Here is a 24893-nt window from a genome sequence, read left to right as displayed (position 1 = left end):
ATCATTATTTGTATATTATTATTTAATGTACAAATCATAATGTATATGAAACCATTCATTAAGGTCTATATTATTAAAGATCCAAGCACTGGTAAGGAAAATACAAAACTAGATCATCAAAGAAGTTTTTATCTTGTGTGCCAGCAAGTCAATTACAGCTCATAGTGACCTTCTGTGACAGAATTGCCACATAGGGTTTCAGAGGCTGTAATCTTTACAGAAGCAGAATGCCAGGTCTTTTCTCCCACAGCGTGGCTGGTGGGTTCAAACCTTTGCCTTTTCGGTTAGCAGACAAGCGCTTAACCATTGCACCACCAGGGCTCCTAGAACAGTTTTCATAGGCTTGAGGATAAATTCAATAAAATCAAGATTATATTCACATCCACTATGTATTATATTTCAGGCAAAAATAAAAATTCTTATTGACTCAGTTTGCATGAACACATTCAAATAATTAGAGGCATAAAAGAGCTACGTATAATGGTTATAATATTTTGTATCCAATGGTTTGTATCCACAAAAAGTTTGCATAAAAGAATTATTATATTAATTGATTTCTATGATCTAGGGATTACCTGCCTCAGTAAATATCGAGAACAATTAGAAAAGTATTCCATTGCCTTATTTACTCTAATATTTTTCTATGATGTCCAGTTATCCTACATTTTTGTTGATTTATAATCAACTTTCACCAGCTTCTTAAGTGCACTCTTCATGTCCTTATTCCTCAAGGTGTAGATAAGGGGGTTGAGACTTGGAGCGATGATGGTGTAAAAGAGAGTGAGGAACTTGCCCTGGTCTTTGGAGGCACTGTTACCTGGCTGCAGGTACGAGTAGATAATAGTTCCATAGAAGATGGATACCACAGTGAGATGAGATCCACAGGTATTAATTGCTTTTCGTTGGCCTGCTTTTGACTTCATTCTCAGCACAGCTCGGGCAATGTAACCATAGGATATAAGAATCAGGAAGAGGGGTATAAGGACAATGACAATGCCTAAAGCAAAAACAGACATTTCAACTGCTGTGGTATCTACACATGATATCTTAACCATAGCTGGCAACTCACACAAGAAATGATCCAGAATGTTGTTTTCACATCTAGGTAAATCAAGTGTGAGTGTACACAATACCAAAGAATCGGCCAGACTAACACCCCAGACCATGACAATCATCTTGAGACATAGATGTGGGTTCATGATTACCAAATAATGCAGGGGTTTACAAATAGCTGTAAAACGATCATAGGACATAACAGCCAGGAGAAGGCACTCAACGGAGCCCATCCACATATAAACATAGAGTTGAATGATACAGCCCACAAAGGTGATGGACTTATCAGATCCCCACAAGTTAACCAGCATCTGAGGTATGATGCTGGTGGTGAAACACAGGTCTAGGAAAGATAAATTCCTGATGAAAAAATACATTGGTGTGTGCAGGTGGGAATCCAGGAGAGATGCAAGAATGATGGCTGTGTTACCCACTAATGTAATTAAGTAGAGGATGGTGACAACTCCTGACAGGACCATCTCCAGTTTGGGATGATCAGAGAAGCCAAGCAGAATAAAACCATGTAGAGAACTATGATTGTTTTGCCCCATAGTCCTTCAACACCCATCCTGAAATGAGAAGAACAAAATGAGGAGGAGGAGGAGAAAAAAAGGAAAAGAAGGCAGAAGAGAAGAAGAAGAGATTTGTCAACACAGACTATGGTATATAAATAACACAGAGGGAGAGAAGGTATGTTTAATAATTGAAAAATACACTGGATAAAAAATATTGTAGTTAGGTAATCTGGTGTTTGTTTTGGATTTCTTTTTTGATGATGAATTCAGGATTACACTCTTTAGGTAACACTGAGAAGTTCATTCTTAAACTCAAGAGTCTGAATTTTCTTAGAAGTCAATTTCAGTCTGGGATAGACATGATTCTAAAATGATGTGACACTATGATTCTCTATAAATCTAGTTACCCAATATAATGAAAATATTCTTGTTCAGAGAATTTGTCTATTCATCTATTCCCTATTTGACTAATGTCAGAATGAGAAAAAGAGCATCCCTTTTTTCCATTTCTTCGTGAACAGCACCTTTGATCTCCCAGCCTTCATCTGCCTCATCCCAACAACTAACTTATTACCTTAACTGGTAAATTTCATTTTAAAAATATACTTAACTATCCTTTCACTTTTTTTTTAATTCCCACCACCACTACCCTAATCCAAAGCACTATTTCCTCTCTTCTAGGTCCTGGTAATAGTCTTCTGTCCTCATATCTAGACTTATCCTTTTATATTTTTACAAGATTTAGTAAGATCACATCATCCATGTGTTTAAAAGCTATCAATTGCTTTCTCTAACATTTAGGAAATATTCAGATTCTTTAGGATGATGGAGATGAACCTGCCTGATTTGGTTCCTGCCTAGGTCTCATCGTCATCTTACAATTCCCTTTACCCATATTCACTACTAGCCCTCTATCAGTTTTTCACAGGTCAATTTCATCCCCATCTAAAGCCCATGGAACCCTTCCCTTTTTTATCTGGATAATTCCTACTCATCTTCTAGGTCACCACTTAAATGTTTCTTGCTTAAAGAGGAATTCCCTGAACCCACACTCTCTTTTAGCTTTATATTTTATATCATGTATAAGGAACTCCTACAGAGAGCCAGTACAGCATGGAGCTTAGGAACATAGCTTGAGAGCTTATGTTCATGTCCCATCTCTGCCAGTTATTTAGCTGTGTGGTCTCAGGCAAGTTACATAACCCTTCTGGGCTCAGTGTTCTCATCTCTAAAATTGGAACAATAAAAATACCTAGCAATGGAGTGAAGATCAAATGAGTAATACATGTAAGATTCTTAGAACAATGCTTGGGACATAGTCCCTCTCAAAATCATTAATTACTACAAATATTTTTGTGGTAGTGGTGGTGTGCCATAGAGTCTATGCAACTCATAGTGACCCTATAGGACAGAGTAGAAATGTCCCCTAGGGTTTCCAAGGCTATAAATCTTTATGGAAGTTGGCTGCTATATCTGTCTTCTGCGGGGTGGCTAGTGGGTTCAAACTGCTGACCTTTCAGTTAGCAGCCAAGCACTTAACCACTATGCCAGCAGAGCTCCTTGCAAATATAAGAAAATATTATAATGATGCACCATGTAGATACAAGTTGCTTACCATTCCTCCTACCTTAGTCTATAACCTTTAAGAAAGCAGACATGATGGCTTGTGTACTTCACTCTATCTCTAACCCCTAAAGCAGGTCCCCCAGATAGACACAGTTTTTGAATAAATGAAAAGTTAAATCATGCTATGAATAATGATGAAAAATCACTTAAAGTTATTAGTTAGCATTTTCTTTACATTAAAAACTTAGACATCTTGTGAAGTTACTTGAATGGGGTGACAGAAGATGGTGGATTAATGGAAAAGACTGCGGTTTTAACTCTGTAGTAACGAATAACCACTTTATTCAGTTCAATGAAAAAATAATTTAAAACGTTAGTGTCTACTTGAAGGACTAATAAAGCTAATGTTCTTTAATAGTGTGATACCTACAGCTCCCCTATACACTCATGAGCACCTCAGAACTGCCGAAACTTTTAGCAATTAAACAGATAAGTGACAATCCACCTTCTTGTCATTGAATATAGAAAGATACCACCTGAAGCAAAAATAACACCTGAAATGATTCAGTTAAAAAAGAAAACATACGATTTAAAAAATAGCAGTAAAATATCAAACTGATATGGGTACAGGTATAGCACAAAAAAAAAAAAATTGTGCTTTTTGCTTGTTATGTTATTTCAAATATGCTACTTCAGTAATCCGAAGAGCTTACTTCAAACTGTGGCCATGGTCTGTTCACTAGTGTACACATTCACCGAACTAACTGAATATACTGGTCAACATAGTCATTTTGAGATAGTTATTTGGTGATTTCTTCAGAATTTGCTTTTAAAGAATAACATTTTGAGACTGGTTTCTGCCATTGACAAAACTAGACAAAAAACAAAAAAAAAACCTCTCTGAAATGTGTTACAAGCTGTCACACACCATTAGAGTCCTGTAATGTCTGAGCAACAGAAGAATAAATACCATTTATTTTGATACACATGTTGGTTTGTGTAATTGTGCATGACTTCTGAGTAAAATAGGACTTCAATTAAAATTATGTGAAAACAAAAATGAAAATATGAATTCATGAAGGGAAAAAAATTGCTCTTATTAAAAAAATGACATAGGAAATCTTGAAATAATTTTCCATGCACATTACATGATTTAGATATGGATCCAAAATATGAGTCCTTCCCAGCTCCATAATCTTCATGAATAAAGTACAATATTTTGATCTTCTTTTTCAATTTAATCTACATTTTCCTCTTTTATTTCTGCTAGATCAAAATGCCTGAAATCACAAATCAAGAAATGACTTTGTGTACATTTTCCTCTTTTATTTCTGCTAGATCAAAATGCCTGAAATCACAAATCAAGAAATGACTTTGTGTTCAAGCCTTATACCAGATAATAAATTTATCTTTCCTTACTAATACAGACAGAAGGATTTCTCTGCAGAGACAGCATTTATTTAATCTCAGACTTCTGAAAAAAAAAAAAACCAGAAATATCAGTCCATATAGTTTTAAGTTTTCATTCTACTTTTTGCAAATTTTTTTCCCAACTCAGTCACACTATTTTCCAAGAAATACTAAAGAGTTACATTACTGTGCTCCAGAGTGAATTCCCTCGGTGGTCTATTTTTCAACCAGTGTAGAGCCTACTCTAAAGAAAACGGATCCTGGTTCAGCATTTGCTCTCCAGGCTGCAGCTCTCTTGTGTGTTCCCTGCGGTGCCTCGGCGAATTCTGCTGTTTTCCTGATGTTTGTTAAGGTACAGATTCTTGGCAGGACTCCTCCCTCTTGAACATGTGATTTCAGGTAAGGGGATGAAACCTGTCACAAAATCTCACTACTTGTTCTGACTTTAAAAGAACTTGCAAATACTAGGTCTTAATCCTAGAGAAATATTACACGAAGTAACAGACAACTCAGGATAAGAATTAAATAAAATTTCCCAACATTGCCTGGAAATCTAGATCATCAAAAAAGATGTTCTAAACCAGCAGGACTACATCCTGTAGACTTCGCTAGAGTAAACTGCTGTAGAAGAAGCCAGCTGATGAAACATTTGGAGGATATGACCATATTCTGATATTTCACAATGACAAATTTAGTGAATGCAAAACTTATTCAATGTGAAGGAAAGCTGTAGTTCAGGGAAATGACAAAATAAATGTCTTCTCAAAATTTTCACTTCTTGTTTCTCTAGGTAGTGTAACTATTACAAACAACAAAATTTGTTCTTAAATAATGTGCAATTCTAACACTAGAATTATAACATATATTGCCTCTACAAAATATTCATACCATTATTAGCACACGTTTATTTTGAAAATAAATTTGCTCTGAACAAATTTCATTTCAGTAATGTACTTCTAATAGTCTTTTCTGACATCCAAGGTTGAAACCATTGTCTGTGACAGTGAAGATATTCAATCTCCAAAACTCTAAACAGAAAGTTGAGCATCATAAGAAATTTATATTTTTATTCAGTGCTAACATGCCTTTACCTTGATGACAACTTTTGATGATTCAAATCCTCCAACACCTATGACAATAGTTCCTTGTGTCTGAAAGGTCACTATTTAAACCCTAAGACCTTGAGCAACTGTATGGCCTGAAGAATTTTCTGATCTTTATAATCCTTGAATTAAAATTTCAAACCACCAATCATCATGTTAATAAAATACTTAAGAACAAACTGACTGCCTCATGATATATGTTTAAATGTGGCTAACTGCTCATCACCCCAAGCAATGAAACTATTTTAATAATCTGCTTCTTTATGACAGTAATCATTATATTCTACATATAATCATTATTTTCTACATTATATTGTATATTATACTTTATATAATGTAATCATTATATTCTACATTTACGTAATCATTATATTCTGCATTTGAGGTGCAATGATTAGATTGATAGATCCTGGAGTCAGAGGTTTTGGGCTCAAATCCTGGTGTTACCACTTACCGGCTGTGTGGACTTGGGCAAGTTGCTTAAGCTCTTGGTGCTGCAGATTTCTTATTTATAATTGGGTCTTTTAGTCCCAGTTCTCTAGAGAAGCAAAACTAGTAAAGTGTATGTATAAATATAAAGAGATTTTCTTCAAGGAAATGGCTCATGCAATTGTGGGGGCTGATAAGTCCCAAATCTGTGGGTCAGGCAGCAAACTGAAGACTTCTGCCGACTCACGTGGTTGCAGAGGTTGAGGAATCCAAAATCTGCATGTCGGGCAGTAGGCTGGAGGCCTGTGCTGGATCACTGGGTTGTAGAGCCTGGTGAATCCAAAATCTGCAGGTCAGGCCAAAGGCTTATGTCCCAAGAACTGGAAGTCAGGCAATGAGAAGAATGCAGAGTCAAGGAAGAGTGAGCTTTGCCAGAACATCCATTTATATGCTGGAGGCACACCACATCCCCAAGGAAACTCTCTTTTAACTGACTGGCTGATCACATCAAATCATATCATGGGCGTGATTACATTATATTATATTATATTATGGAAGAGCAATCAGTCCAATTCTCAGGAGTTTGGCAAACTCCTGAGAATTATGGCTTAATTAAGTTGACATATAACGTTTAACCATCACTTAAGTGGATAGTGATAGCTGCTAGTTTATAGGGTTAGTATGAGAGTTAAATTAGTTTAATGCATGTAAAATATTACAGCACTGATTGTCACACAGTGAACATGCAAGTATTAGCTATCACTATTTCAGTCAATTCAAGGAGTATATGCTACAAATATAATTAATCAATTTGGGGAGAGCTCACGCTGGAATCTAACAATACACCTGAGAATATTTCTCCCTCTAAACCACTTCATACACACACACAGGGTAATTTTATGTGTCGATTTGGTTAGGCTATGGTGCCCAGTTGTAGTTCAGATGTTGGTATAAGGTAGTTACATGTGATTAAATCAGTTAGTCTTAAGCAGAATATCCTCCCAACTTATCCAATCAGTTGAAGACCTTAAGAATGAAAAGGGAGTTTTCACCTTTCTGTCTACAGACTGTAAATAGTCTTCCAAGCTTTTCCACTCTTTCCACTCATTGCTTGACCTATGGATTTTGGGACACAAGACTGCAGTGATCTCCAACTTAATTGCCTAACCTACAGATTTTGGACTTATCAGCCCCTAAAAAGGTGCATTCAATTCCTTAAAATAAATCTTTATCTCTGTCTACCTACCCACCCGCCCACCCACTCACTTACTCACTCATCAATCCATCCATCTATCTACCAATCCATGTGATTCTGCTTCTCTAGAGAACCCTGACTAAGACACCCCTTACGTAGATAAACAGTAGGAAATCACTCGTACTTTAGAAGCCCACTGTGGTTCTGTGAGTGAAGGTTTAAAAATTCTATTCCCCTTTTCATGGAAAATGACCTCTGTTTTTCCTGATTTTAGCTCCTTTTCTATGGAAACTTATGGATTAGATAACTATGGAGCATTGGTCATGTTACCAGGCCACATTGTTTATTATAAAAACAATCCTGATTGGTAAACTGCATTAGCATTCATAGGACTGGATCAGAACTACAAATCCCATGAGCTTCAGGCTTCCCAGACTGTGTCGTGACTTTTATTGGTATGTCTTTTGACAGCACAGTCAGGGTCTCCTCAGTGGAGCCGGGTTTTTCCTTCCTTCAAAGGGCTCTGTGTCTATGAACTGGCTTAAATTTTCAACTTAGTTGAGGATCCATGACTTTCTATTTTGATGACTCAAGTCGGATATCTCTAACAGACTTAAGGTTTTTTTTTTTTTCTCTCTCCTGTATAGCTTTACTCTTTTATTTTTAATTTTTTAGAAACTGATGTTTATTTTCTGTCAACCTTATCTCCATATTCTAAGATACTATGGAAGAACAGCATAAGACCACTCAGTGGTTGTTTCTACCCACTCAGTGGCCTGAGCAGTAAGGGCTGCAGACCAGGCTTCAGTTGCAGACTGAACACTCCAATCTTCAGTAGGAAACTGCTGAATAGGCACAAATGGCACCTGCACAGGTTCTGACCAGTCTGTGCCCTCAGGCTGAGCAGTGGTAAATCCAGGAGCAGAAGCTGTCCATTCACCCTGAAATTATCCCTTGATCACAGCCTTTTCAGCTGCAAACTGCTCTTCCTTTTCAATGTCTTCCGGATCTCTGTAGTAGAGATCAGGCATGACCTTCTACAGGTGTTTCCAGAAGATGATGCCACACATTCGGTGAACTTCTCAGACCAGCATTCATCACATCAGACCCACTGAGTGAGCTCCCTTGTTGTTGTTTCATGGGATGGTAATTTCCACTTACCACAAAGGAGAATCTGTGTGACACAGAGCAAGGATGGTCAGGTTACCGTAAGAGACCTCTGTGAGAGGCTGGTGATCAGCCCTGGGATCAGTCAGTAACCACCAAAAGGCTTCTCCCAGAAGGCTGCCTGGATATGGTTAGTGCAGATTCCAGTAGTGAAGCACCCAGAAATAAATGTGGCTCTAGTGGCAGCTGCAGAGTTCAGCACAGCCCTCTGCCCGGTATTCCTGGAGGATATGACACTGACACCAGGTGGGTTTTCAATGGCAACAATGGCCTGGGCTGCCAACAGAAGCTTCTCCCAGGTCCTCTTCAGGTTTATGATGTAGATGCCATCACTTTTCATTTTGTAGATGCACTGTTCCATTTGGAAGTCAGGACTGGTGCCACCTAAGTGGGTTCCTGCTGCAAGGAATTTGAGGGCATCCTCCTCCTTTATCTGCAGGACATTAAGGGCTCTGGGGGGACATTGTGAAATTTTCCCCTGTTAGACAGTAACCCAGGACAACACCTTATGGACCCTTCTCTGGGTAGTGCACGTATTTTAATTCACTCCCTAGATGTTAAGACAACAACATAAATGTTAACTGTAAAAAGAAAGATTCTCCAAAGAGCATAGAATTTGATCCCAGTTTTACAAATTAAAAAGATCTTATGTATTTAATATGTAGTAACATTTTTTTTGTACATAGTGAAATTTGTGGAAGAATGCACATGAAGCTGATAAAACTTTATCCGAGTGAGAGGATAAAAAGAAAGGGATAAGGAGAGAAGTAAAAAAAGAAAAGGTAGAAACAAAGATATTCAAATTAAAGTAGGATATTTATTGTCAGCTAGTGATGTAAAACTTTATCTGTGTTGGCCTAAAGAAATTTATAAAGTAGCAAATTCTATACATGAGTTATGATACTTCAGGAAAATGTTAGTCTTCTGTAAATTTATCTGAAGTTATTTGAAGTTTTGCCATGAAAAGTATGATTTATGTAAACATTTAAATTACAAATATAATTTCATTTGGAAAAAGGAATAAAATGAAAAAATATTATTGCCTTCTTAGATAGCATAGGTGAGTCTTATAAAAGTCATAAACAACATTGCAAATTCACAAAGAATAATGTGAACACAATCTCAGAAACCAGGTCACCCAAAGATAATCTCTGCCAAAATGTAGTGAACACCTTCTCAATATCTTTATGCCTGGAGCATACTCTTAATACAGGTTACTTACTGATCAATGTCATTAAATATTGGTCTTCATCATCACATTTAATGAGTTAATATTGTTACATTTTATGTATATACCATTGTGGTGAAATGCGTTCCTCTATGTGACCTTTTGCCTTGGGTCTTTAGGAAAACAGCTTGAGAGTTTTTTTTCCCTTAAGCCCTGAAGAGTTACCTTTGCCGTAGTTCTTTCAAGAAGGAACTTGGTAGAGGGGTTCCGAGGTTATTTTCTATCCCAGAGGGTTTGTTACTTTTGCCCAGGGGATTTCCCATGTTGATTGACATTTCCCTGGTAAGCTCTAAACAACTTGATGATTTGATACTTTTGCCTGGTAATTAACAAGAACTGAGTTGATTGACATCTCATGGGTAACAGAGGATTGGTTGAACTCTGGTCTGGTTAGGGAGGCTCTGCCTTATAATTGATGAAGATCGGGATACATAAATGGCTGAAAAGCAGCTGTTTTCAGAGGCCTTCATGAAGAGAGGGAGGTGATGGCTAAGCACTGGTCTGGCAGAGAAGCAGAGGCACATGGGAGCCAAGCAGTCCTAAAGCTACTCTGACTGTGAGCTGGGCCAGTTAACAGCAGAGAGGCCTGATGGCAAAAAGCAACTGAGAGAGCTGAGCAGGCTGCTACACTGGCTACGAGCTGGGCCAGTTAGCAGCAGGTAGACTGATGGAGAGGCCTGATGGGCAGATAAACTGATGGGGAGGCCTGATGGTGAAAAGCTACTGCTAGGAGAGCAGCAGCTGATAGAGCCATTGTGCTGTCTATGAACTGAGCCACTTTGCAGTGGAAAGGCCAATAGCAGAGTAGAGAGACCTGAATGCAGAGCAGCCTGTATGGCAGAGAAGGCAGCCCCCTGGTGGATAAGCTGAGTCAGGGTAACTGCTTGGCACAGAAGGCAGCTTACTCAGCAGAGAAGCTGCACGTGCTGATCAGTGGAGGCCTGGGTGCTTCCCTTCACTGATCCTGAGTTGTTCCTATTACTTCCAAGTTGATCCTGATCCTGAGGTATAGCCTCTTACTTCCCTAATAAACCACATAACTGTGAGTGTGGTCTGTGAGTTCTGTGTGACTGTTGCAATGAATTACCAAACCCTGCAGAGAAGTAGAGTGCCTTGAAGGGACTGACTAGTGTCAGAAATTATGTAAAAGTGGGAAGGTAGAAATATTCCTGACCTCTGCCTCATATGAACCAGATTTTTGCTGATCCTGATTTTATCACTCACTGATTTAGACAATTCGTGATGCTTACTTACAACCATCCTATTGTTGTTATTAGTTGACTTGGCTCCGACTCATGGTGACCTTGTGTATAACAGAATGAAACATTGCCTAGTCCAGTACCATGTTCTTGATCTTTGGTATGTTTAGGTACATTGTTGTGGCTATTGTGCCAATCCCTTTCATTGGGGGTTTTCCTTGTTTTTGCTGACTCTCTACTTTGCCAAACATGATGAACTTTACTAGTGGTAAGTCTTCTCTGATGACCTGTCCAAAGTAAGCATGCTGAAGTTTTGTCATTCTCACTTCTAAGGAACATTCTGTCAGTTTGTCATACTATGGCATCTTGCATGTTGCTGTGATACTGGAAGCTTTGCCACCAGTATTTCAAATACCACCAGGGTCACCCGTGGTGGACAGGTTTCAGCTGAACTTCCAGACTAAGACAGACTAGGAAGAAGGATCTTGTGGTCTACTTCTGAAAAAATTGGCCAGTGAAAACCTAATGAATAGCAGTGGAACATTGTCTGATATAGTGCTAGAAAGTCAGCCCCCCGGGTTGGACCCCCCAGAAAAAACCCAAACCCATTGCCATTGAGTCGATTCTAACTCACAGCAACCCTATAGGACAGAGTAGAACTGACCCATAGGGTTTCCAAGGAGCAGGTGGTGGATTAGAACTGCTGACCCTTGGTTTAGCAGTCAAGCTCTTAACCACTGTTCTACCAGAGCTTGCTCAGGTCGGAAGGCACTCAAAATATGACTGAGGAAGAGCTGCCTCTTCAAAGCAGCATTGACCTTAATGATGTGGATGGAATAAGGTATTCAGAACCTTCACTTGCTGGTGTGGCATGACTCAAAATAAGAAGAAACAATTGCAAACATCCATTAATAATGGGAACATGAAATGTATGAAGTATGACTCTAGGAAAATTGGAAGTTGTCTAAAATGAAATGGAACTCATACAGATTGGACTGGTATTAGCCATTTTGAATCAGGCAGTTGAATGGTCTACTATGCCAGGCACTCCTTGGAAACTCTATGGGCAGCTCTACTCTGTCTTATAGGGTCGCTATGAGTCAGAATCAACTCGATGGCACTGGGTTTGGTTTTTGTTGTTGTTACTATGCCAGGAATGACAAATTGAAGAGGAATGGAATCGCATTCATCATCAAAAAGAACGTTTCAAGATCTATCCTGAAATATGGTGCTGTCAATGATAGGATAATATCCATACCAGCTAAGAGGATTATTTTTTAAATTTACATACCAAACACTAATGCCAAAGATAAAGAAATGTGAGATTTTTACAAACTTCTGTAGTCTGAAATTGATCAAACGTGCAGTCAAGATGCATTGAAAATTACTGGTGATTGGAATGTGAAAGTTGGAAACAAAGAGGGGGGATCAGTAGTTGGAAAACATGGCCTTGTTGATATAATCATTGCTGGGGATCACTTGACAGAATTTTGCAAGACCAATGACTTATTTATTGCAAATACCTTTTTCAACAACATAAGCTGCAACTATACACATGGACCTCACTGGATAAAAAAAACCGGAATCAAATCAATTACTTCTATGGAAAGGCCATGAAGAACCTCAATATCATCTGTCAGAACAAGGCCAGGGGCTAACAGTGGAACAGACCATCAATTGCTCATATATAAATTTAAGTTGGAGTAGAAGAAAATTAAAAACAAGTCCTCAAGAACCAAAATACGTCCTTGAGTATACCCCACCTGAATTTAGAGACCATCTCAAGAATAGATTTGACAAATTGAACCCAAATGACTAAAGACCAGATGACTTGTGGAATGACATCAAGCTCGTTGTACACGAAGAAAGCAAGAGGTCATTAAAAAGAGAGGAAAGAAAGAAAAAAACAAAATGGGTGTTAGAAGAAACCCTGAAAGTTGCTCTTGAACGTTGAGTAGCTAAAGCAAAAGGAAGAAATCATGCAGTAAAAGAGCTGAACAGAAGCATTCAAAGGGCAGTTCAAGAAGACAAAAGAAAGTATCATAATGACATGTTCAAAGACCTGGAGTTAGAAAACTAAAAGGAAAGAATACACTTGGCATTTCTCAAGCTGAAAGAACTGAAGGAAAAATTCAAGCCTCAAGTTGCAATTTTGAAGGATTCTACGGGCAAAATAAGGAAACCCTGGTGGAGTGGTGGGTAAGTGCTATGGCTGCTAACCAAAAGGTCGGCTGTTCAAATCCACCAGGTGCTCCTTGGAAACTCTGTGGGGCAGTTCTACTCTGTCCTATAGGGTCACTATGAGTTGGAATTGACAGCAGCACGTTTGGTTTTTGGTTTGTGGGAAAAATATGGAACAACTCAGGAAGCATCAAAAGAAGATGGAAAAAATACACAGAGCTATTGTACTGATAGAACTGGTCAAAGTTCAACCACTTCAGGAGTTAGCAAATGATCAAGAAACAATGTATTAAAGGAAGAAGTCCAAGCTGCACTGAAGGCATTGGCAAAAAACAAGGCTCTAGGTATTGATGAGACTGAGATGTTTCAACAAACAGATGCAGTGCTGCAGGTGCTCACTAGTCTATGCCCAGAAATTTGGAGACACTGACTTGGCCAAGTGACTGGAAGAGATCCATATTTGTGTGCCCATTCCAAAGAAAGGTGATCCAAGCAAATGCAGAAATTATCGAACAATGTCATTAATATCACACACAAGTAAAATTTTCCTGAAGATAATTCAAAAATGGTTGTAACAGTACATGGATAGGGAACCGCCAGAAGTTCAATCCAGATTCAGAAGAGGATGTGGAACAAGGGATATCATTGCTGATAACAGATGGATCTTGGCTGAAAGCAGAGAATGCCAGAAAGATGTTTACCTGCATTTTATTGACTATTCAAAGGCATTCGACTCTGTGGATCATAACAAACAATGGATAACATTACGAAGAAAGGGGATTCCAGAACACTTAATTATGCTGTGCATAGACCAAAAGTCAGTCGTTTGAACACAAGGGAATACTGCATCGTTTAAAATTAGGAAAATGTGCATCACCATATTTTTCAATTTGTATGCTGAGCAAATAATCGAGAAGCTAGACTATATGAAACATCAGGATTGATGGAAGACTCATTAACAACCTGTGATATGCAGATGACACAACTTTGCTTGCTGAAAGTGAAGAGAACTTGAAGCAGTTACTGACGAAGATCAAAGACTAAAGCCTTCAGTATGGGTTGCACCTCAACATAAAGAAAACAAAAACCCTTACAACTGGACCAATAAGCAACATCACGATAAAGGGAGAAAAGATTGAAGTTCTCAATGACTTCATTTTACTTGGATCCATAATCAATGCCCATGGAAGTAAATCAAATGACACAAAGAATATTGAATATGCCTTGGACTGCCAGGAGAACAAACAAATCTGTCTTGGAAGAAGTATAGCCAGAGTGCTTCTTGGAAACAAGGATAATGGACATGTTATCAGGCGTGACCAGTCTCTGGAGAAGAACACCATGCTTGGTAAGGTAAAGTATCTGCAACAAAGAGGAAGACATGGGATGAGATGAATCGACACAGTAGCTGCATCAATGGGTTTAAGCATAGCAATGATTGTAAGGATGGCTCAGGACACGGCACTGTTTCCTTCTGTTGTTCATAAGGTAGCTATGAGTTAGAACTGACCCAACAGCAGCTAACAACAGCAAAGGAACATTCTGGTTGTATTTCTTCTAAGACTGATTTGTTCATTCTTCTAGCAGTCCAATATTCCTCACTAACATCAGCTTTCACATGCATACAAGGTGACTAAAAAGACCATGGCTTAGGTCAGGTGCATCTTAGTGACCTTAGACATCTTTACTTTTTAAAGAGGTATTTTGCAGCAGATTTTCCGAGTATAATATGTCATTTGATTTCTTTTCTTTTTTAATTGTGGTTTAGGTAAAGTTTACAGTGCAAAACAGTTTTTTATTAAAAAAATTTTATACATAAATTTTTTTGTGACATTAGTTGCAATCCCCACAGTGTGTCAGCACTCTTCCCCTTTTCTCAGTGTCATTCATCCATTTTTCCTGTCCCTTTCTGCCTTCTTGTCTTTGCTTTTGGGTAGGTGTTAGCCATTTGAAGTCCTATGCTTGATTGAAATAAGAAAGAGTTTCCTCACATGTATTATTGTTTGCTTTTTAGGCCTGTCAAATCTTTGGCTGAAAGGTGGGCTTTGGGAGTGGCTTTAGTTCTGAGTTAACAAGGTGTCCAGGGACATGGCCTCAGGGATTCCTCCAGGCACCATCAGACCAGTAAGTCTGGTCTTTTTTTGTGAATTTGAATTTTTTAAAATTGTGCTTTAAGTGAAAGTTTACACAGCAAATTAATTTCTTATTAACCAATTAATACACAAATAATTTTGTGACATTGGTTGCCAGCACCTTGATGTGAATTTGAATTTTGCTCTACATTTTTCTCCCCCTCCGCCCAGGGCTATCTATTGTGATCCCTGTCAGAGCAGTAGGTGGTTGTAGCCAGCACCATCTAGCTCTTCTGGGCTCAGGCTGTGGTTCATGTGGTCCATTAGTTCTTTGGACTAATATATTCAGAATCGACTCGATGGCACTGGGTTTTGTTTTTTGTTATTCCTTGTGTCTTTCGTTTTCTTCATTCTCATTTGCTCTGAACAGGATGGGACCGATGGATGTATCTTAGATGGCTGCTCACAAGCTTTTAGGACCCCAGATGCTAATCACCAAAGTAGGTTGTAGAACATTTCCTTCAGAAATCATATTATGCCAATTGACCTAGATGTCCCCAGAGATCATGGTCCTCAGTCCTCAGCACCAGTAACCCAGTCCCTGAAGGTGTTTGGATGTGTCTAGGAAGCTTCTATGACTTTGCCTCGGTCAAGCTGTGCTGACTTCTCCTATATTGTGTAGTTTTTTTTTTCCTTCACCAAAGTTAACACTGGTCTATTATCTATTATCCCCTCCCATCCCTCCCTCCCTTGTAATGATCAAAGATTTTTTTTCTTTGTAAACCTTTTCTTGAGTTTGTATAATAGTGGTCCCATGCAATAGTTTCCCTTTTGTGATTGACTTATTTCACTCAGCATAACACCCTCCAGATTCATTCATGTTGTGAGATGTCTCATGGATCCGTCATTGTTCTTTATTGTTGCATGGTATTCCATTGTGTGTGTGTACCATAATGTGTTTATCCATTCATCTATTGATGGGCACTTAGGTTATTACCATCCTTTTGCTCTATGAATAATGCTGCAATGAACATGGGTGTGCATATGCCTATTCATGTGACAGCTTTTATTTCTCTTATTGCTGGATCATATGGCCTTTCTATTTCTAGCTTTTGGAAAACCTGGTGGCGTAGTGGTTAAGAGCTATAGCTGCTAATCAAAAGGCTGTCAGTTCAAATCCACCAGGTGCTCCTTGCAAACCATATGGGGCAGTTAGTTCTACTCTGTCCTATAGGGTCACTATGAGTCAGAGAGCAACAGGTTTTATTTTTGTTTTCCTCTCACTTATTTTTTTTTTAATATAATGTTTTTTGAGATTCATCAACGTTGTGACATGTATCAGTACTTCATTCCTTTTTACAGATTAATAGTATTCCATTGGAGGCCTGGTGGCACAGTGATTAAGTATTAAGGCTGCTAACCAAAAGGTTAGCAGTTCTAATCCACCAGCTACTCCTTAGAAACTCTATGGGGGCAGTTTTACTCTGTTCTATAGGGTTGCTATGAGTTGGAATCGACTCGACAGCAACATGTTTTTTTGGATTAGCATTCACTTGTATGTGTGTACAATAATTTGTTAATCTATTTTTCATTCATGACCATTTGGAATGCTTCCATCTTTTGGTTATCATTAATAGTGCTGCTATGATATGTCATATATGTATTTGTTAGAGTACCTGTTTTCAACTCTTTTGGGTATATACTTAAGAGTGGAATTGCCGAGTCATATAATAATTCTATATTCAACTTTTTGAGGAGCCACCAAAGTGTTTTCCACAGCAGTGGCACCATTTTACATTCCTACCAGAAATGCAAGAATGTTCCAGCTTCTCCACATCCTCACCAACACTTGTGTTTTATTTTTTGTTTTTAATTATAGTCATTTTGGTGGGTTTAAAGTCATATCTCATTGTGGTATTGTGGTTTTTATTTTAATTTCCCTAATGACTAGTGCTTGTAACTTTGGGGGATCCCCTAGGGTTTTCTACATACATGATCATGCCATCTACCAATAAGAATGGTTTTATTTCTTCCTTTCCTGTGTATTGATTTTTCTTTCATGTTCCTGCGTTGTTATGCTGGTTAAGATATTCAGAACAAAGCTAAATAGAAATGGTGAGGATGGACATCTTTGATTGGTTGCTGATCTTACAAAGAAAGCATTAACCCTTTCATCATCAGGTATGATCTTTTCCATGGTTGTCCTTAACCACATTGAGCACATTCTTTCTATCCTGGTGCTGAGAGATTCTGTCAGGAAAGGGTGGTGAATTTTGATAAATTTTTTTTTTCTGCCTCTTTTGTAATGATTACTTGGGTTATGTCCCATATTCTATGAATTTGGCAAATTGTGCTGCTTGATTTGCAAATGTGAAAATCAACCTTGCTTTCCCAATTTGACATGTTATATTATCCTTTTTACGTATTTTTGGATTTAATTTTATAACATTTTGTAAAGATTTTTTAGTCTATTTTCATGATGGATATTGATCTGTAGTTCTCTTTTCTCATGCTGTCTTTTCTTGGTTTTTGAATCAGGGTAGTATTGGCTTCATAAAATGACTTGGGGATTTCTCCCTCCTTTAATATCTAAAAGAGTTTGTGTAGAAATGATATTATTCTTTCATTATATGTCAGATATAATTCACTAATGAATCTTTCTGGCCTAGGGTTTCCTCTATGGGAAGAGTTTCTGTTACAAATTCAGTTTCTGCAATTGATATAGTACTGATAAGGTGTTCTATTCCTTCTTGGGTCAGTGTTATGGATTGACTTGTGTTCCCCCAAAATGTGTGCTGGATTCTAACCCCCATCATTGTGAATATAATCTAATTTAATATAATTCAATGTAATTTAATGTAATCAGTCAAGGGTAGATCCTAAACCTAATGACTTCTGAGTTATATAAAGAGTGGCATAAACACTAGGACCTGTGACACAAAGAGGAGAAAAGGAACACAGATGATTGGAGACAGATGCATCTATAAGCCCAGGGATTCCAAGGATTTCTGGCAGCTACTCAAAGTTGCTCCCACATGTCTGTCAGTTTGTCATACTGTGGGGGCTTGCATGTTACTGTGATGCTGGAAGCAATGCCACTGGTATTCACATACCAGCAGGGTCACCCATGGATGACAGGTTTCAGTTGAGCTTCCAGGCTAAGACAGACTAGGAAGAAGGACCCAGCAGTCTACTTCTGAAAAGCATTATCCAGTGAAAACCTTATGAATAGCAGTGGAACATTGTCTGATATACTGCTGGAAGATGAGCCCCCCAGGTTGGAAGGGACTCAAAAGATGACTGGGGAAGAGCTACTTTCTCAAAGTAGAGTCAACCTTAAAGATATGGATGGAGTAAAGCTTTTGGGACCTTCATTTGCTGATGTGGCATGGCTGAAAATGAAAAGAAACAGCTACGAAGATCTGTTAATAATCAGAACCTGGAATGTAAGAAGTATGAATCTAGGAAAATTGGAAATCATCAAAAAATGAAATGGAATGCATAAATGTTGATATCCTAGGCATTAGTGAGCTGAAATGGACTGGTATTGGCCATTTTGAATTGGACAATCCTGTAGTCTACTATGCTGGGAATGACATCTCAAAGAGGAATGATGTTGCACTCATCATCAAAAGACCATTTGAAGATTTATACTGAAGTACAACGCTGTCAGTGATAGGAGAATATCCATACACCTACAAGGAAGAATAGTTAATGGGACTATTATTCAAATCTACACACCAAACACTAAGGCCAAAAATGCAGAAACAGAAGATTTTTATCAGCTGCTGCAGTCCGAAATTGATCAAACATGAAATCAGGATGCTTTGATAGTTACTGGTGATTGCAATGCGAAAGTTGGAAACAAAGAAGAAGGATCGGTGGTTGGAAAATATGGCCTTGATGATAGAAACAATGCTGGAGATTGCATGATAGAATTTTGCAAGACTGATGACTTCTTCATTGCAAATACCTTCTCTCACCAACATAAACGGTGACTATACACATGGACCTCACCAGATGGAACACACAGGAATCAAATTGACTACATCTGTGGAAAGAGATGATGGAAAAACTCAATATCATCAGTCAGAACAAGGCCAGGGGCCGACTGTGAAACAGACCATCAATTGCTCATATGCAAGTTCAAGCTGAAACTGAAGAAAATCCAAGCAAATCCATGAGAGCCAAAATATGACCTTGAGTATTTCCCAGCTGAATTTGGAGACCATCTCAAAACAGATTTGATGCATTGAACACTAGCGACCAAAGACCAGACGAGTTGTGGAATGACATAAAGGACATCATACATGAGGAAAGTAAGAGGTCATTGAAAACACAGGAAAGAAAGAAAAGACCAAGATGGATGTCAGAGGAGACTCTGAAACTTCCTCACAAATGTCAAGCAGCTAAAGCAAAAGGAAGAAATTACAAAGTAAAAGAACTGAACAGAAGATTTCAAAGGGTGGTTCGAGAAGATGAAGTAAAGTATTATAATGATATGTGCAAAGAGCTGGAGATAGAAAACCAAAAGGGTAGAACATGCCTGGTGTTTCTCAAGCTGAAAGAACTGAAGAAAAAATTCAAGGCTCCCAGTTGCAATAGTGAAGGATTCTATAGGGAAAATATTAAACGATGCAGGAAGCAAAAAAAAGAAGATGGAAGGTATACACAGAGTCATTATAACAAAAAGAATTAGTCAATGTTCAACCATTTCAAGACGTAGCATATGATCAGGAACCAATGGTACTAAAGGAAGAAGTCCTAGCTACTCTGACAGCATTGGCAAAATACAAGGCTCCAGGAACTGACAGAATATCAATTGAGATGTTTCGATAAACAGATGCAGTGCTGGAGGTGCTCACTAGTCTATGCCAAGAAATATGGAAGACAGCTTCCTGTCCAACTGACTGGAAGAGATCCATATTTATGCCTATTCCCAAGAAAGGTGATCCAACTGAATGTGGAAATTATAGAACAATAACCTTAATGTCACATGGAAGCAAAATTTTGCAAAGATCACTCAAAAACAGCTGCAGTATATCAACAGGGAACTGCCAGAAATTCAGGCTGGTTTCAGAAGAGGATGTGGAACGAGGGATATCATTGCTGATGTCAGATGGATCCTGGCTGAAAGCAGAGAATACCCCAAAGATGTTTACCTGTGTTTTATTGAGTATGCAAAGGCATTTGACTGTGTGGATCATAACAAATTATGGATTACATTGCGAAGAATGGGAATTCCAGAACACTTAATTGTGCTCATGAAGAATTTTACATAAATCAACAGGCAGTTGTTCGGAAAGAACAAGGGGATACTAAGTGGTTTAAAGTCAGGAAAGTTGTGCACCATGGTTGTATTCTTTCACCATACCTATTTAATCTGTATGCTGAGCAAATAATATGAGAAGCTGGACTATATGAAGAAGAATGGGGCATCAGGATTGGAGAAAGACTCATTAACAACCTGGGTTATGCAGATGACACAACCTTGGTGGCTGAAAGTGAAGAGTACTTGAAGCACTTACTAATGAAGATCAGAGATCACAGACTTCAGTATTGATTGCGCCTCAACATAAAGAAAACGAAAATCCTCACAACTGGACCAATTAGCAACATCATGATAAACAGAGAAAAGATTGAAGTTGTCAAGGATTTCATCTTACTTGGATCCACAATCAACAGCCATGGAAAAAGAAGTCAAGAAATCAAAAGACGCATTGCATTGGGTAAATCTGCTGCAAAGGACCCCTTTAAAGTGCTGAAAAGCAAAGATATCACCTTGAAGACTAAGGTGTGCCTGACCCACACCATGGTGTTTTGAATTGCATCATATGCATGTGAAATCTGGACAATTAAATAAGGAAGACTGAAGAATTGACTCCTTTGAATTGTGGTGTTGGCAAAGAATATCGAATATACCGTATACTGGCAAAAGAATGAAATCTGTCTTGGAAGAAGTGCAACCAGAATACTCCTTAGAAGCAAGGATGGTGAGACTGCATCTTACATACTTTGGACATGTTGTCAGGAGGGATCAGTCCCTGGAGAAGGACATCATGCTTGGCAAAGTACAGGGTCAGCAGAAAAGAGGAAGACCTTAATGAGGTGGATTGAGACAGTGGCTACAACAATGAACTCAAGCATAACAACAATTGTAAGGATGGCTCAGGATCGGGCAATGTTTCCTTCTGTTGTGCATAGGGTCTCTATAAGTCGGAACCAACTCAATGGCACCTAACAACAACAACAACAACTCAAAGCTGAAATAGATGAGGGCAGACCTCTCCTAAGAACTAAGGGGTTAGGTAGAGATGGAACACAGTAGGCATTACAAGGAGAGTAAAAAGGAGAGTAGAGACTGTTATTTTCCTGATATTTGTAGTCATGGTGTCTTACCAGGTCTTGGATTTGTGAGTCTTTAGGTTTCTTCACTTCCTGTTCTCTTTATACACCATATCCCTTGTTCATCCCAGCCAGAATTAGGATCACTGCTGGTGACCTTCTCTTCCTCATCACCCTGTCTGATGACAGGGACTTTGGAAGTAAAGGTCTGGAGGAGTGACCTCTCCAGTAGAAAAGGAATGCAGGGTTATTTGGCATTAGGAACTGTTGGGGATGTGTACTTCCCCAGTCTGGCTTGGCAGCCTACCTTAAGACAATTTACCCAGTCCCATTATATCCTGTCCATGGTAATCCCAAAATACATATTTCATCACCTTTGCTACATTCTATTTGTTAAAAGAGAGTCACTAGATCCAGCTAATGCTCTAAGTGAGGAGATTACACAAGGGGGTGAATACGAGGAGGTGGTGATCATTGGGGGCATCTCAAAAGTCTGTTCACCACAAGGATGACTCTGGGAACTGTGTGAATGCATAATATCTCATGGTGCTGTAGCCAAGGTTGCAGAGACCAGAACTGAATACAAAGCTCAGGTTAAAGTGATTTGGTGCTCACCCACCAGGAAGACAGGTCAAAGTCAGGATTCCTGATAGTGGCCCATTGTTCCCGGTAATTCTGGAATTAAAAAGAGGCAATTTTGTTAGGTAGAACCATAAGGGTTATGAAATGAAAAGAAAGCCAGCAGTTCTAATAGATAACATTGTCTCTTAGGGACCAGTGAATTGGCAATGATTATTTTATTTAATATATATGTGATGTACTTATCATCATGACCATAAAAAAGGTATTCTTATGGTTGTTAGTTGCCAATGATGTGATTCCAACTCATGGCTAGATAGTGTAGAGAATATTATAGTGGCCCAGGGGATGTGGGAAACACATGACCCAGACCCGACCAATCAGGATCTACCATATTATACCACAACTCCCAGCAACAGGGATTGGTAGAAGGGTAATCTTCTCTGGTACTTCATTTATGGATGCTGTGAGAAAGATGTCTATCTTTCTCTTGAAGCTATTAAGGTGTGATGATGTGAGAGGACTTAGAGATTACACTGCCTAACTTCTTCAACAACAGATAGAGTGGAGAGGACAGGGGAGAAAGAGATGTGATGGCAAATTTGAGTCCCCGGATCTAATCCTTTCCTTCCCCAGGTAAATCAACAAGTGAAATCTCTTCTGCTAAAGCAAGAATGACTTGAGTTTTGTTGACTTGCAACTGAAAGAGTCCTGTCAAAATAACACAATTTTTTTTTTTTTAACCAGGGCCCACAGAATTTAATGTTTTCTCCACCACTTGACTCAAATTATTGCAAGATACTTAGGACAATTTACTTATATTAACCTTTCTACTCTCTCATCTCTGCATATCTGAAATTAATTCAGAAATTTGAAAGAATTAGGAGATATAATAAATGTGAAATGTCAGCAGCTGTCACCTATAAAGTCTTCCAAAAAAGTCAGATCTTGACATCATTTGTAAGCTAATTATTAATTTATTAACAACTTTTGAGGGAAAAATTAAATGTGTGTAATATTTTTGGCTGATTGGCCAATATTGATTATACATTTACCCATGCAATTATAAAATACTTCCCATCAATATCCAAACTTTATGATTTAATATTTTGAGAATTCTAAAGAGTCTAAAGCATTTTTAAAATTGTTATTGGCCACAGGTATTTGTGCACAGCATCACCAACGCGTGGTAACCCTCTGCTCTTCAGAACTTGTTTATGACCTTGACCATTTCATCACTTTTAAGATCATCTGTTTCTCTTATGCTATGACATGGATGAACCTTGAAAACATTATGCTGAGTGAAATAAATCAGACACAAAAGGACAAATATTGTATGATCCCACATATATGAAACGTCTAGAATAGGAAAATGTATAGAGACTGAAGTTTACTAGTGATTACCAGGGGTGGGTGGGAGAGGCTGAAGGAGAGTTATTGCTTAGGGGCACAGAGTTTCTGTTAAAGGTGATGGAAAAACTTGAAAGCAGTGGTGATGGTTATACAATGTGATTAAAATAATTAACGTCACTGAATTTTAAAAAATGCTCAGTGTAAAAAAAGTTAAAATGGCAAATGCTTTGTTATATATATTTTTACCACAATAAAAAAGATCACACACACATAAAAACCTAGAACATGGCTCCCTAGACAGATGCACCACACCATCCTTCTGCGGAAAAGACTAAGTACAGTAGATACAAACACCAATCCTGGAATCCTAAGCAACGAATGAAGGGATAAAGAACTAAATCAGACACTGAATGGAAGAAGGAATTGATGGAAAACAGAGAACAAGGAAAAATATTAAGTGGAGGTCCCTGCAAACTAACACGGCATAGCATGGCCATCTTGAAAAACAGCCAATATCGACCCCAGAAACACACTTTCCACCCCTCATCTTTTTGGTAAGTAGAAGAAAGAACCCCCATCCCTGCAGGCCTACCACCAGGTTCCACAATACGATCCCCCCTCCACCCAGGCCAACCCACCACCTCCTGCCTCATAGCTTTTTTTTCTTTTTTGTTCCTTTTCTTTGTCCCTTCCACCTAGCCTTGTATGCCACCTTCCTCTTCTTCCTGCCGGCTCCCACTACATCACCATATTTTTTCTTTCTTTTCTTTCTCCCTCCTGCCTGTCCCCGTATGCCACCACTCCTCCCCACCATCCCCCAGGTCCACCATGTCCCCCCTTACCATCCCCCACCACACCATCATTTTTTTTCTTACTTCTCTTTCTCACTTCCACCAGCTGTTGAACAGCTGATGAACAGTGGGAAGTGAGCACATACCACTACCTGTCTGATGCTCGCCCCATCTGGTGAGGGACTTTGAATACTCCCACACTGCTGGACAAACATGAGCCAGATAGTATCTTCCCAGTCCACCCTCAGGCACCTCACCAAACCAGTGGACAGTGAAGTGGACTCACCCTGCCTGCTGCAGCTCTGCCCACCCAGATAAGGTAGCAAGAGCTATTGTGCCCACAGACAAGCAAGCAGCAAAACATGCCTGATCTGTGCACCCCTGACATCTCAAAACATAATAAAAAATTAAGACAAAACAAACAGACATGCAATCAATAAATAAAGAAAATAATACCTTAATATCTTGAAGACAGTAGACAATATCAAAATATATAAAAAAGCAAGACAAAATGGCTCCAGCAAAGTTACCAAAATAAAGAACCAGATGACATTTCAGTAGAAGAAACGCAATTAGAACTACCTGATATGGAATTCAAAAGACTAATATTTAGGGCTCTCAAAGAGACTAGGAAAGTGATTAAGGAAAACACAGACAAAACCAAGGAAAAAATTGACAAAGTCATGGAAAACACTGACAAAACCAAC

The 24893-nt window shown here is 38.7% G+C and overlaps 1 protein-coding gene and 1 pseudogene across 1 annotated transcript; both read right to left on the bottom strand.

Annotated features, from left to right (window-relative positions):
- Positions 1 to 659: 659 nt before the first annotated feature.
- On the bottom strand, positions 660 to 1604 carry LOC126062980 (olfactory receptor 2W1-like). The gene has a single exon (XM_049861092.1). It carries the CDS (start codon positions 1602 to 1604, stop codon positions 660 to 662), a length of 945 nt encoding a protein of 314 aa, XP_049717049.1.
- A 6389-nt stretch (positions 1605 to 7993) lies between these two features.
- LOC126062917 (40S ribosomal protein SA-like) lies at positions 7994 to 9929 on the bottom strand (annotated as a pseudogene).
- Between the last annotated feature and the right edge of the window lie 14964 nt (positions 9930 to 24893).

Source organism: Elephas maximus, chromosome 1 (assembly GCF_024166365.1).
Source record: "Elephas maximus indicus isolate mEleMax1 chromosome 1, mEleMax1 primary haplotype, whole genome shotgun sequence".
In the NCBI taxonomy this organism is placed as follows: Eukaryota; Metazoa; Chordata; class Mammalia; order Proboscidea; family Elephantidae; genus Elephas; species Elephas maximus.
This window is presented reverse-complemented; position numbering and strand designations above follow the sequence as displayed.

Bases quoted from the DNA above. Each gene is read 5' to 3' on its own strand.
- LOC126062980 (XM_049861092.1), bottom strand. From the start codon at position 1,604: ATGGGGCAAAACAATCATAGTTCTCTACATGGTTTTATTCTGCTTGGC.